General features: G+C 41.2%; 1 protein-coding gene across 1 annotated transcript; it reads right to left on the reverse strand.

Moving 5' to 3' along the window:
- Nucleotides 1–165: 165 nt before the first annotated feature.
- LOC121853332 (ankyrin repeat domain-containing protein 54-like) lies at nucleotides 166–561 on the reverse strand (the record flags this gene model as incomplete). The annotated part of the gene is made up of 1 exon (XM_042347394.1): nucleotides 166–561. A coding segment is annotated over exon 1 (396 nt), but the record flags the coding sequence as incomplete, so codon positions are not given.
- Nucleotides 562–14,616: the final 14,055 nt, after the last annotated feature.

A 14,616-nucleotide genomic window follows, 5' to 3' on the forward strand; every position in this document is an offset into this window, starting at 1 on the left:
CTCACGACCAACCACTACTTATAATAATAGCATAAAGAGAGATTACATTTTTGTGGGCGTGACAGGCTCTATCTACAACACGGGGTAACAAGGTTATTAAGAGAAAGGGGTACAGAACTAACCTACATGACATACATATGTCGGTGCTTGAAGAAAGCCACTTACCATTAATTCTGGAGTTCGTTTCTCAGCAGCAGGTCCGTGACCTGGCAGTTTTCTAAGCCACCACTCCACGGGTTCATGACCTGCCAGTTTTGCAAAATCCAAGGGTGTTTGTCCCAATTTGTCCTTGGCATTAGGATCGAGGCCAGCCTCCACGAGGTGTTGCGTTACTCCCAAACATCCATTCAGTGCTGCATGGTGTAGCGCTGTGCTAAGGCTGTCATCCACGGCATGACGGTCACAGAGTTCACGCCTGAGTAATTGCTTCACAACACCTATATTGTTGCTTACGGCAGCACGGTGCAATGGTTGGACCTCATATCTACCCTTAGAGTTAATGTCAGCATTGGCATCAAGAAGAGTCTCCAAACATGGTTCATTACCAAGATGTGCAGCCATATGTAGGGCAGTCCAACCTGTACAAAAACCCAGCAAATCTTACACATTGATAAATTCATTGTTGATTATTGAATAATATACTAATAATTGAAAACTAATGCCATTAATACCCTAAGATATTGACCAAATATACACACACACACACATATATATATATATATATATATATATATATATATATATATATATATATATATATATATATATATATATATATATATATATATATATATATATATATATATATATATTTATATATATATATATGCAAGTAAATCACAGTAGGTGCGGGTCATCCAGATATATGCTGATAAGCACAAGGAAACAGGAAAACACGAAGTTCCCAAGCTCTTTGGTGTAATTCACACCTTCAGGGGTGAGTACAGTCTGTACTCACCCCTGAAGATGAGAATTACACCAAAGCGCTTGGGAACTTCGTGTTTTCTTCTTTCCTTGTGGTTATCAGCATATATCTGGATGACCCGCACCTACTGTGATTTACTTGCATATATATATATATAAATAAATATATATATATATATATATATATATATATATATATATATATATATATATATATATATATATATATATATATATATATATATATATATTTATCAAGATTTATCTTATCCACGTTTTCATTGTGGATTTACATGAAATATATATATATATATACAGTATATGTGTGTATATATATATATGTATATATATATATATATATATATATATATATATATGTATATATATATATGTATATATATATGTATATATAACCACAAGGCAACAAGAAAACACTGTATATATTAGCCTTGTCAAGTATTACTCCTTAGTCTGTACTCACCCCTGAAGATGTGAATTACACGAAAGCGCTTGGGAACTTCGTGTTTTCTTGTTTCCTTGTGGTTATCAGTGTGTGCATATATATATATATATATATATATATATATATATATATATATATATATATATATATATATATATATATATATATATATATATATATATATATATATATATAATTTTTTTTTTTTTAGGAAAAAATAAACTCCTTTTTCTAAGAGAAGTTGTGAAATTTAAGGGATTGAATCTTAAGAGAATTAGGGCAGTGGATATTTCAATATCTGATAAACTGCAATTATTTTTAAAGATTTTCCGAGAGAAGAATACTAGACACAGATATACTGTAGATTTGAGTGAAGAATTACTCCAGAATTATTAAATAAGAAGAAATAAAGGTTCAGATATCGCAGGTAAGAAGTTTTCAGGGGCTGGGTTTATCGAAGAACTTCAAAGAGTGACTAAGGGAATGTTTCGAAGTGTGTTGTCCATAGAGTTAGGGGAGGTGGGAGATAAGGAGGGGGGGGGTGGTTAAGAGCCTCAGCTGTGACGAGTTGAAAGGAGTTGGTCAAGAAAAGTAAGTTTAGTGCTGCAGACGGAGAAAGTTGAAAGCTTTAGGTCTGATGACGAATGAGAGAAAGTAAGAGACTTTAAGCAATTAGTTAATTAATCGCAATGTCTTCTTGGGCAACACAGTAACACATTACCTAGAGATCACCTGAAGATTTCTCCTCCATCTTGCTTATATTACCTGAAGACCCCCACCCCCCCCCCCCTCTACCTTATATCACCTTAAGATTCCCCTTCTTGCTTATAACACCTGAAGATGAACGATCGTAACGCTAACCTAACCAGGCTTTCCCTGGGGAGAGTTAGGATGGTTAATCTTAAGGACAGTCTGAAGACAAATCTGAAAAAGTTCCAAATCTACCCCCTCACCTGGAAGGCGATTATCCACACCGTAATGCTTTGAGGATCACCACACGAGAAGGTCTCAATACTTTCGAATTAGCTCGACTGCAAACGGAGTCAAACAAGCGCCAGCGCCGTAAAGACACTGCTGCGGCCCCTCACACACTAGATGGAGCCATCCACATGTGAAACATCTGTGAACGACACTGCCGATCCCTTATCGGCCTCTTTAGTCACCTTAAAACTCACCAACCTAGGTGATATCCTTAATAACTCCTATCATTGTATCATAGCTGGATGATCGTCATACTCGATTCCGAGTGACAGCAAAGTAATGTGTGTGTGTGTGTGTGAAATGGGGGGATATCGGCGTGTGGGGGTGTGGGGTGTGAGAATAAGATGAAGGGTGTGTGGGAGTAGGAGGAGGGTTGTGTGGGAGTAGAAGGAAGGTTGTGTGGGAGTAGAAGGAGGGTTGTGTGGGAGTAGAAGGAGGAGGAGTGTGTGGGAGTAGCAGGGGAAGTGTGTGGGAGTAGGAGGGGGATTACGTGTCAGTAGAAGGAGGATTGTGTGTCAGTAGGAGGAGGAGTGTATGGGGGGGGATAGAGGAGTGTGTGGGAGTAGATGGATGTAGATCGTCAGGTGTAATGTAAATACAGGTGGATGACAGGATGGACAGCAGCTGACAAAATTGACGGAGGCGAGAGGTTGTAAGTGACAAGATTCGTGTTGTATAAAATGGGTTCGAGGGATGACTCACGAATTGTAATGTGTAAAGGCGACATGTAATGGGAATAAGACTCGGAGTTGTACAATAATATACAGAATTGATCAAACTCTTTGCTGTACGATGTGTTAGGTTGTAAGGTCTTGGCTGTACGATGTGGTAGGTGGTAGGACTCTCGGCTGTACGATGTTTTAGGTGGCAAGACTCTCGGCTATAAGATGTTTTAGGTGGGTAAGACTCTCGGCTGTACGATGTGCTAGGTGGTAAGACTCTCGGCTGTACGATGTGCTAGGTGGTAAGACTCTCGGCTATAAGATGTTTTAGGTGGGTAAGACTCTCGGCTGTACGATGTGCTAGGTGGTAAGACTCTCGGCTGTACGATGTGCTAGGTGGTAAGACTCTCGGCTATAAGATGTTTTAGGTGGGTAAGACTTTCGGCTGTATGATGTGTTGGGTGGTAAGACTTGTTGATGATGAAACCTATTCTATAATAGTAGAAAAAAAATACATTAACATTTTTGGTTGTTCCCTGCGTTTAATTGGATTTTTTTTCTTCAGTTAATACCAGAACATTACACACCTTCAATTGATTATGTCTCTTGGTGGTATAAACTCCACTATTGTGAACACTCCCGAAAGCAAAACAAAATTCAAAGCGTAATGTGTTTTATCTGATTTATCTGAAGAAACCTTGTATTAGTATTGAAAATTTCCGCTCAGAAAGTAAACCCATGTATAGGTAAACTGATGAAGGGTTCGCTCTGTTGCAAAAATAAACATTCGTTGTGTTTACGGTCGTACATAAAGCAAAGTTCACCTAATAACAAGAACGGGTTTTCATCAGTAACCAGAAATCATGGAGCTAATAGCTTAAAGTAGATGGTTGATTCAGAGGGTGTGGCACGGAGCCCACAGAGGTGCTCTGCTGGTACGGCGGCCTGGGGGAGGGAAGGCTGTTGCTACCACTGTTGTTACTACCACTGTTGTTACTACCGCTGTTGTTACTACCACTGTTGTTAATACCACTGTTGTTTATACCGCTGTTGTTACTACCACTGTTGTTACTACCACTGTTACTACCACTGTTGTTACTACCACTGTTGTTTATACCGCTGTTGTTACTACCACTGTTGTTACTACCACTGTTGTTACTACCACTGTTGTTACTACCACTGTTGTTAATACCGCTGTTGTTACTACCACTGTTGTTACTACCACTGTTGTTTATACCGCTGTTGTTACTACCACTGTTACTACCGTTGTTGTTACTACCACTGCTGTTACTACCGCTGTTGTTACTACCACTGTTGTTAATACCACTGTTGTTTATACCGCTGTTGTTACTACCAATGTTGTTACTGTCATTGCTGTTACTACCACTGTTGTTACTACCAATGTTGTTACTGTCATTGCTGTTACTACCACTGTTGTTACTACCGCTGTTGTTACTACCACTGTTGTTTATACCGCTGTTGTTACTGTCATTGCTGTCACTACCACTGTTGTTACTACCGCTGTTGTTACTACCACTGTTGTTTATACCGCTGTTGTTACTACCAATGTTGTTACTGTCATTGCTGTTACTACCACTGTTGTTACTACCACTGTTTACTTCCACTGTTGTTACTACAACTGCTGTTTATACCACTCTTGTTACTACCACTGTTATTACTACTGCTGTTACTACTACTGTTGGTACTACCACTATTACGACCACTGTTATTACTACCACCGTTGTTACTATCATTGTTGTTATTACCACTGTTGCGACCACTCTTGTAACTACCACTCTTGTTACCCCCACTGTTGTTACTACAACTACTATTGTTACTACCACTGTTGTTACTACCACTGCTGTTACTGCGACTGGTGTTACTAGCACTATTGTTACTACCACTGATGTTACTACTACTACTGATGTTGCTATTACTATTGTTACTACTACTGTTGTTACTACCACTGTTGTGACTGCCATTGCTGTTACTATTACTGCTGTTACTACCACTATTGTTACTACCACTGCTGTTACTATTACTGCTGTTACTACCATTGTTGTTACTGCCACTGCTGTTACTATTACTGCTTAATGCTGTTACTACTGCTGTTTAATTGTTCCTACCACTGTTATTGCTGTTACTATCACTGTTGTAGTTATTGTTACTACTACTGTTATTGCTGTTACTGCCACTATTGTTATTTCTGTTCCTACCACTGTTGTTATTGCTGTTATTACCACTGTTGTATTTATTGTTACTACCACTGTTGTAGTTATTGTTCCTACCACTGTTATTATTATTCCTACCACTGTTATTGCTGTTACTGCCACTGTTGTAGTTATTGTTACTGCTACTGTTATTGCTTTTACTACCAATGTTGTACTTATTGTTACTACCACTGTTATTGCTGTTACTACCACTGTTATTGCTGTTACTGCCACTGTTGTAGTTATTGTTACTGCTACTGTTATTGCTGTTACTACCACTGTTGTAGTTATTGTTACTACCACTGTTGTTACTGATACTACCACTAAATAACTGCTATACTGTAACTTTAACAACAAGTGACACATAACTCAAAGTGTGGAGTAATTTTAGTTTACAATAATAGCTTACTGTCCGGGTGTACCTTGGGCTTCACTAAATAGTAAGTGTGTGTGTGTGTGTGTGTGTATGTGTGTGTGTGTGTGTGTGTGTGTGTGTGTGTGTGTGTGTGCAGCCGAAACCAACTTTTATATACTTTCACACCGACACATACTTTGGATCGTGACCTTGTTGCTTTGTGAGAGGACTATCAGACACCATCACTGACAGTAGTAAGAGTCAGGCAGTAGACAGTGTAATTCATTGCTTCAGTTGTCGTCTCTGTCATGGTAAAGATATAGAAGAAACAGTGAAGTCATATTTCGGTATTAAAATACTTCTGAAAATTCTGGTGTGTATGAGGTTATCAAACCACCTTTAGTATCCAAGGTGGCTTCTGATGCACTCGGCCGCATGCATCACACCCACATGTACACACTTGCTCACACATTTCTGTCGGGTTCCCTTCATTTCTATCCAAACGTTTTGCATGTTTTTGGCGCAAATTATGCACCAGCATCCTTTTAAAGGTTTACGAGGTGAGACGCCACAAACACCGTGAACCTCGTGGGTGGTGTGTGCCTGGTGCTGCCTCCCTGGCACTATGAGGTGTTGTGTTGCTCAAACTTTCATCACTGTCACTCACAGTCGGAACTTCACCAATAGGCACGGTGGCTATAAACTAAATCTGCGTTCATAGGGAAACTATCGTGTAGGCCTCGTAAATATCTTTAGGCGAAGATACTCTGTTGGAATTAAATGAACAAGTTTTTTATCCAAGTGTTTTCAGAACCTTACTCATAACAAAATGCAGGTTTAGTTCAGTTTTGACGAATTAACCTTTTTCAGTTCCAAGCGGAAAAAAATGAAGCGCTAAGACCGTATCATTATCACGTAGAAGGATCAAATTCGTAAAGTATTAGTGATATATATATATATTGGACAGCAGGTTCCTGGGAGGTGATGTAATCAATTTTCCCTCGTAGTGTTTCATTGAATGAGACTGATTCATGGCCCGACATGCAAAGTGTAAAATATCTCCCGCTGCTCACTGTGTGTCGGTGCAGGACATCGCGTCAAGTCAAGTTTTCTATATACCCAAAAATTGCAAAGTTCCAGAAACTGTGTGAAGACGGATCATAAGAGATTCTTTCTAAAACGACGTAAAGTGAACACGCTGGAGGTATAGTACCACGCCTGTCACACAAGGGCGTCTTATCCTCTGCCATCTATGAACCTTTAAGTTGACCCATAAAAAGAAAAAATACAAATATCTGGATTGGGGAGATGCGTTTCTCGCTAACTAAATAATTTCTTCAGGTTTTTCTCACTATTAGGATCAGTTAGGGAAGAATAAACAACTGTCTGCAATAAAAGCACCAGCCATACGAGGTGTGCGGCGGCCGTATGGATACAGCGCTCACCTCATGTCCTTAAGGTAGCTGGTTCGAGCCAGGGACAACCCACAGTCCACTCAACTATGAACGGTTACCTGACTTTACAGCTGGGAGAGTGAAGACCAGTCAAGTGTATTGCCGTTCACATTGTCTCCTTCTGTACCGGATTTAGTATTTAATGTGCTACCTTCCCATTACCCTTAACAGATCATTAGGTCTATGTCACGTCAGACTATCATTATTATTTCTTTACCTTGTTTGAACTGTGTTTTTGGTCAGTATACATCCTCGCCATCGGTGAACAAATAATTGACTAAGACGAATAACAATGGTTGAAAATAAAACACATTATTGAATTTCCTTTTATTTTTAACATTGAGATTCGCGAAGAACTATGAATACCAGCCAATTCTACTCGCATATAAGAATTAAAGTTAAATGATTTGCTTCTTTAAATTTGCAGCCCGAGGCGGGAGATCCCTCTTGTGGGTGGTGGCAGCAGACACCCAGGACCTGGCGCTCCTGCTGCTTAATGGTTTGTTAAGTCACACTTAATTTGCGTCTGACCGTTGGTGATTCTAGCAAAGGGTCTCTTGAAGTCATTATCTCCTCGAGTGTACAGTGACGACTAAAAAAATGTTTTATTGTCACTTACTGTAGTTCCTAGATTGCACGTCGCTGTACACCGCTCACCCAACAGTGAGACGCGCATAGGTATGTACCTAAAGACATGGATGTGGCAATTGCCTTGTGATAGGATTAAGGTGGAAAATCGTATGTTAAATATATGAACATTATATTGAAATTTTGAAAGCACATTAAATCATGCATAATTATATCAAAAATTGATAAATAAAGATAAGAGAATACACTGGATAATTTTTTTACGGTGATGAAGGAAATTGATGCAGGAGTTAAGTTAGTGTTTTGGGAGACAGAAAAAAGTGAAGGTAGTACTGATGAAGTAGCGCCAAATTAAACAATACAGACGGGGTGTTGGAGTGTCAGCTACCTGGAAGATTATCGACCACAAGGAGCCAGAAACACGAGTTGGATATGAAATGATTTAAAACAAAAACAAACTGTGTGCACGTCGTTCCTACTAGCTATGACAAAAATAAATTGTTAAAGTTTTATAACAGTAAGAATAATGAATTTGTAGGAATAGGCTTATATCAGACCTGTGATAATACTCATGAAATATTTCTGGGGCTCTGCTGGTTACTGTTGCCCATATTTGTAATATTTACTAACTGGTAACAATATAATTCACCTGCTCTATGCTGTGTCAGAGAACATTTGCGTGCATTTATAGAGTATACAATTAGGTTTACCACCTTATGTCGCATTTGTTTCTTTTATTAAAGTATTATTTGTTGTGAAATACGAGTATTAACGCCTTTTACCGTCTTTTACAGGTAGGTGATGTTTGTCAACAGTGTCGGCTGATTCAGGTGAAGTAACTGTGTCTGTTGATGGATATGTATTTGTTTCACTTGTGAATTATTTGGTATTTATATCAGCAACTACTGCGAGAACAATGTAAGTGACACTACATGGGCGAAAGTAATTTCATTTCGATTCGTTTTATTCGTAGCCCAGTCGCTACGTCATTTGCGCGCGCGCGCGCGCGTGTGTGTGTGTGTGTGTGTGTGTGTGTGTGTGTGTGTGTGTGTGTGTGTGTGTAAATTTATTTATGTATTCATTTAATATGCTTTCAACCCGTTTGTATTTACGTAGTTTGTTGGGGTTATCTCTGAGTTAAGTTTAGTGGCTGGTGATTCATCTTCTTATGTGTTATCTTGAGGTGTATCTATGCAAAATATATGCTAGAGATATCGGGTTTATTATGAACGTTACATTACATCCAAAGGAGCACTGTATTACAGAACAAATATCCGTAGTAAGAGACGAAGGTAATCTGATCGTCCTGAGATTTTCTTCATCCTCCGATTCGCCGTAACATTATCCTCTTATTTAAGTCTTCTACGTCTACTGCTTCACTCACCATAGTACTAGTGGGTCATGAATCTCTGGATACTTCCTGCCCTGCCTATGCTCCCTGCCTTCCCTGCCATCCCTATGCTCCCTGCCTTCCCTGCCATTCCTATGCTCCCTGCCATCCCTATGTTCCCTGCCATCCTTGTGTTCCTTGCCCCCCATGTGTTCCCTGCCCCCATGTGCTCCCTGCCATCCCTATGTTCCCTGCCATCTTTGTGTTCCTTGCCCCCATGTGTTCCCTGCCCCCATGTGCTCCCTGCCCTCCCTGTGCTCTTTGGCCTACCTGTCCTCCCTGCACTGTGCTACCATTATTCTACTCGTATTTCATCGCCCCCAAACCGTCCTGATTTTCTACTGGTTCCTGTACATAAAGGAGAAGCTCTGAACCACCGACCCTCTTACTGCTAAATAACAATTGGTAGATTAATGGGTAGGTAGGTAGATTTATATTCAGTAAACTCTTCATACAAATCTACATGGAGTCAACATGTATGTAGACGTCTAATGGAGGTATAAAATCATGTGTCGACAGTGCAGGCATACAAACAATGAACCGCCTAGAGACAATCTCCTCCAGTGTGGACCCCAGTAGGTAGGTCAACATACCCGCACGTCAACCTCCGAGGCCATCATCATCATCATCATCATCATCATCATCATCATCATCATCATCATCCGACAACATAATAAATCTTGCCTGATCTTGTTGCATCTTCGGCTCTTGGTGTCGGGGGGTAGGGGCAAAGGGGTGGTGGTGGGGGATCCATTCCTTGCTTCCCGTGAATGTCTTTTGTTTCACGGAGGTTCAATATCCAGGATGTTCCTACGGGCATGAGAAGCTCTGGCAGGCAGCAGTAGGTGGTCAATATACGCCAGCGTCCCGGAGTGGCGAGGTGGGAGGGAGGATGAGAAATGAGCAGGAGAAATAGGGAGGAGATAAAAACGAAATTTGGAGAGAGAGAGAGAGAGAGAGAGAGAGAGAGTTGACTCGGCTAGTTCTTGTTTCAGCCACTAGGAAACGTGTCTAGAAATCGATCAGTTGTAATTAAGTATAGCGAGAACTGGAGGGAAAAAAGAGGAGAATAAAGTGAGAGTGGGGAGAAGGGGAGATGGTGAGAGAAAATGGGTGAAGAGAAAAGGTCAGGAGATAAGATCGGTGATTAAGTAATATACATAAATAATAGTAAATAAATAGTATAAAGGCGATGAAAAGGGAAATTTGAAATTATTTATCTATTCTCATTACATTTGATATTTGCTGTTGTAACACATTCAACTAAACGATGTGATTAAATTGTCATTGTTTTAAAAGGTAGCAGCACCACCCCTACAGTGTAATTAACTGCAGTGCACACGGGGAAAGGCGGGGAATGAACTCCGTATTTTTTCTGGTTAAATGATAACTTTTTGGGGGGGATCAACTGACTGCTGTCTTGGAGGGGTGATGATGAGGGCGGCCGTAAACATGTCGGTTATTTTGTTAATGGAGGTTTTATCACTGACGAACCATGTCCCCCCTGACCGCCCATTAACCCGCCCATACAGCCGCCACCCTCCTCCTGACACTGGGGGGGGGGGAGTCACAAATTGAAATGTTGAGAATAATAATCGTTTGTTTATAAATGAGTCAGCTGGAAAATTTATATAAACAGGGATGATTTTTTTTTTACATGATGTGGTAACTGACATAGTGACATACTACTGGTGCTCCGTGACTTGTTTCATTTTCTCATACTATTGGAAACTTTTTTATTTACAATATTTTATTGAGTAAAGGTTTATAATAAAGAAGCATTTGTTTAAGCAGGTGGTTGAGCGAAATAAGCGTTTTGGGTGTTTGTTGTAAAATCTTGCTGAAGAAGAGGATGTATGTGTGGCGGCGATGAGTATCGTGTGTAGTGAATGGCAGTATAATGCTCATCAGGAGGAACTGGGAGAAGTAATGCATGGGAGAAGATCATTGTAAATAGTGAGGTGAATGGACAGATGACTTTAAAAGACACAATAACATGTAAAGATAATGGTAAAAGAAGTTATGAGCTGGATATCAGATTTATGGGATTAGTGGATTCTGGTTGTAAATTTCAGGTGTAATATCAGCAATACACATATTGATGTAAGAAGGCTCGGTTCCGTTTTAGAAACCCAAAGACCGAACGCTATTACCCCCGAAGGAGATCAGTTCAGCTGAAGGTGTCAGACTTAAACTTTACCGGTGCATTAAATAGTTGAGGCTTTACCTGCAAACTTCCTCTAGTGTATATAAAAGCTTAACAGAGCTTCTCTAATTCTTGATAAATTTCACTCGTTTAGTGACCAACACAGATGGTTCTTAAAAGGAACAGTAATTTAAGTAATGGTAAATAATGTGACTTATATTGAAGACGTCACCATAGAATACAAACACACATGGAAAATATTACAATAACGTGTACTATAAACTCAAAGCGTTAACATACGTAACTCAAAATGTTTATATAAAGTATTGGCAGCCTTGTGAATTGAATGCACCAAGATATGGAATTTAGATATACCGACACTTAGCACGTTACAGGCATTGTTTGACGACAGTGAACCCGATAGTAACACCAGAAGCCTCGCCACGTTTAGTACCAGAGAAACATTTGACACACCTTCACGGTAAAGAACAAATCCTACGGTTATTAAATAAAATGTCAACACTCAGTATTTCTAGGTGTTGGTCATGTTTACCGCCAGACGGTGACAACACAGTACAGTAATCTACTGTATATTCTTCACTGAAAATTATTTAAGTTAAGAGGGTTTTTTTATCAAACTCATTTTTTATCAGTAGCTTAATTTGTGTACATGTTTTTTTATGAAGTCTGTAGGAGGGGGATCATAATAAATCACCAGTGACACGAATTAGCGACCCAAAAACAAGAATGATACAATTCAGGGTCTTGTTGCTAGTAAGAAGTGTGTCTTCCTGTACGCAGAACTTCAGCTGCCATCTAATTATATAACCTGTGAAGTGTCGCTGAAATGACAGGGAGAACAACTCCTGTGGGTAAAGAGCAGTTGGAGTGTCAGTTTGTTTTTAAAGTCTTCGTCGACTTTTTCGCGCAAGCCGTCAGGATTTTTAAAAGTTAAATTTTTTTCAGGATTCTGAACTGGATAGTTAAGACAGGCAATATCTCGACAGTCGCCTCGTTGACCTCCTGACACAGGCAGTAATATTATAGAGTGAACCCGGGATGGTTCCTTGTGGGGAAATTGTATTTCTTAGTCATGCAACCATAACACAACAACCAACCTTCAAAACTCTAATTGCATAAAGCCATCAATTCACGTATATGAGGTGAAGTCATACTAAAGTACTGATTCTAAATTCTCTTCTGGCAATTTATAATACTTTAAAACGCCACACCTCCCCAGTCACCGCAACTCATGGAGTTCCTCTTTAAGCACATGATTGCTCAAAAGCAGAGAGTGAGTGCAACAGACGGTCAAGGTTTTCCGATAACATCCTTTTTATTTTATCCAACATAAACTCTTGGGGAGGCTTAGATACAAGTAATCGAAAAAGCGAAACTAAAATTTTGCCAGAGGTCTTTCCAATTTATATCGAATCACTCCTGTAACCCAGATTTGATCACCATTTAATTAATCACCAATAAACATGTACTATACCTAACCTGTCTGTAGATAATGCAAACACTGTTAGGCCAGAGGGAGGGAGACGAGGTTGGTAGTGGTGGAGGGAGGGAGACAGGGGTGGTAGTGGTGGAGGGAGGGAGACAGGGGTGGTAGTGGTGGAGGGAGGAAGACGAGGTTGGTAGTGGTGGAGGGAGGGAGACGAGGTTGGTAGTGGTGGAGGGAGGGAGACAGGGGTGGTAGTGGTGGAGGGAGGGAGACGAGGTTGGTAGTGGTGGAGGGAGGGAGACAGGGGTGGTAGTGGTGAAGGGAGGGAGACAGGGGTGGTAGTGGTGGAGGGAGGGAGACAGGGGTGGTAGTGGTGAAGGGAGGGTTACAGGGGTGGTAGTGGTGAGGGAGGGACAGGGGTGGTAGTGGTGGAGGGAGGAGACGAGTGGTAAGGGAGGGAGAGTAGTGGTAGTGGTGGAGGGAAGGAGACAGGGGTGGTAGTGGTGGAGGGAGGGAGACAGGGGTGGTAGTGGTGGAGGGAGGGAGACAGGGGTGGTAGTGGTGGAGGGAGGGAGACAGGGGTGGTAGTGGTGGAGGGAGGGAGACAGGGGTGGTAGTGGTGGAGGGAGGGAGACGAGGTTGGTAGTGGTGGAGGGAGGGAGACAGGGGTGGTAGTGGTGAAGGGAGGGAGACAGGGGTGGTAGTGGTGGAGGGAGGGAGACAGGGGTGGTAGTGGTGAAGGGAGGAGACAGAGGGGGGAGGAGACAGGAGTTGGTAGTGTGGTGGGAGGGGAGGGAACAGTTTGGTAATGGTGGAGGGAGGGAGACAGGGGTTGTGGTGGAGTGGTAGTGGTGGAGGGAGGAGACAGGGGTGTGGTAGTGGTGGAGGGAGGGGTGGTAGTGGTGGAGGGAGAGACAGGGGTGGTAGTGGTGGAGGGAAACAGGTGGTAGTGGTGGAGGGAGGGAGACAGGGGTGGAGTAGTGGTGGAGGGAGGAGACAGGGGTGGTAGTGGTGGAGGGGGGAGACAGGGGTGAGTGAGTGGTGGAGGGAGGAGACGGGGGTGGTAGTGGTGGAGGGAGGGAGACAGGGTTGTGAGTGGTAGGGGAAGGGGAGACAGGGGTGGTGGTGGTGGAGGGAGGGAGACAGGTTTGGTAGTGGTGGAGGGAGGGAGACAGGGGTGGTAGTGGTGGAGGGAGGGAGACAGGGGTGGTAGTGGTGGAGGGAGGGAGATAAATAAGACTTACTTTGTATGAGAACCTAAATATATTATGACAAGTTAAATCAATTAATATTATCAGTGATTTATATAAAATGATGTTACTATAAAACCCACTAACTTACAAAAATACTCAATTGCAATAAATACAATAAATGGTCAGATCAGCGGTGTTTCATGTGCGTGGACGACGGTCTTAAATTATGTCTTGTGGACCTCAGGTTGCCCACCACTGATATAACCCATATGTTGAATGTTGTAATAATCTGGTGTAGAAATTATGTTCCAGTCAGCCATTACCCTCAACTACCTCATTTAAGCTGTCGTACGCGAGAGCAGGGAACGGCATGAGTCACATCAGGGAAATAACAGACAAAGTAACTTTTCGAAGTAGAAAATTGGTTGAGGTTACCTGAGCCACTAACCCCTGGCGTCACGAGCCTAGGAAATCAAGGAGTCATCTCTGAATTAGACATATACAATTACAATATGTTCCTTGTCAGTTTGTTGGAGGTAATGAAGGAGCTAACCTAATCCTCCTGAAATAAAAATTGAAAATTCATTTACTAAACACGTCTGATTCTCTCATGGCGGCCAGGGAAGACGTGCACTTATGAACAACTTAACACGCATAAAATACATGCAATAACAACAGAGTATACTGACTTTTATCTCTATGACATTAAAGACGTTTCTAATACATTTCATAATACCACGCACTCAAAAATAATAATACCGTTAATTTCTGTGATTTTCTATTTACATTGTAATCTTAATCTC

The sequence above is a fragment of the Homarus americanus genome, unplaced genomic scaffold (assembly GCF_018991925.1).
Source record: "Homarus americanus isolate GMGI-L3 unplaced genomic scaffold, GMGI_Hamer_2.0 scaffold24857, whole genome shotgun sequence".
NCBI lineage: Eukaryota > Metazoa > Arthropoda > Malacostraca > Decapoda > Nephropidae > Homarus > Homarus americanus.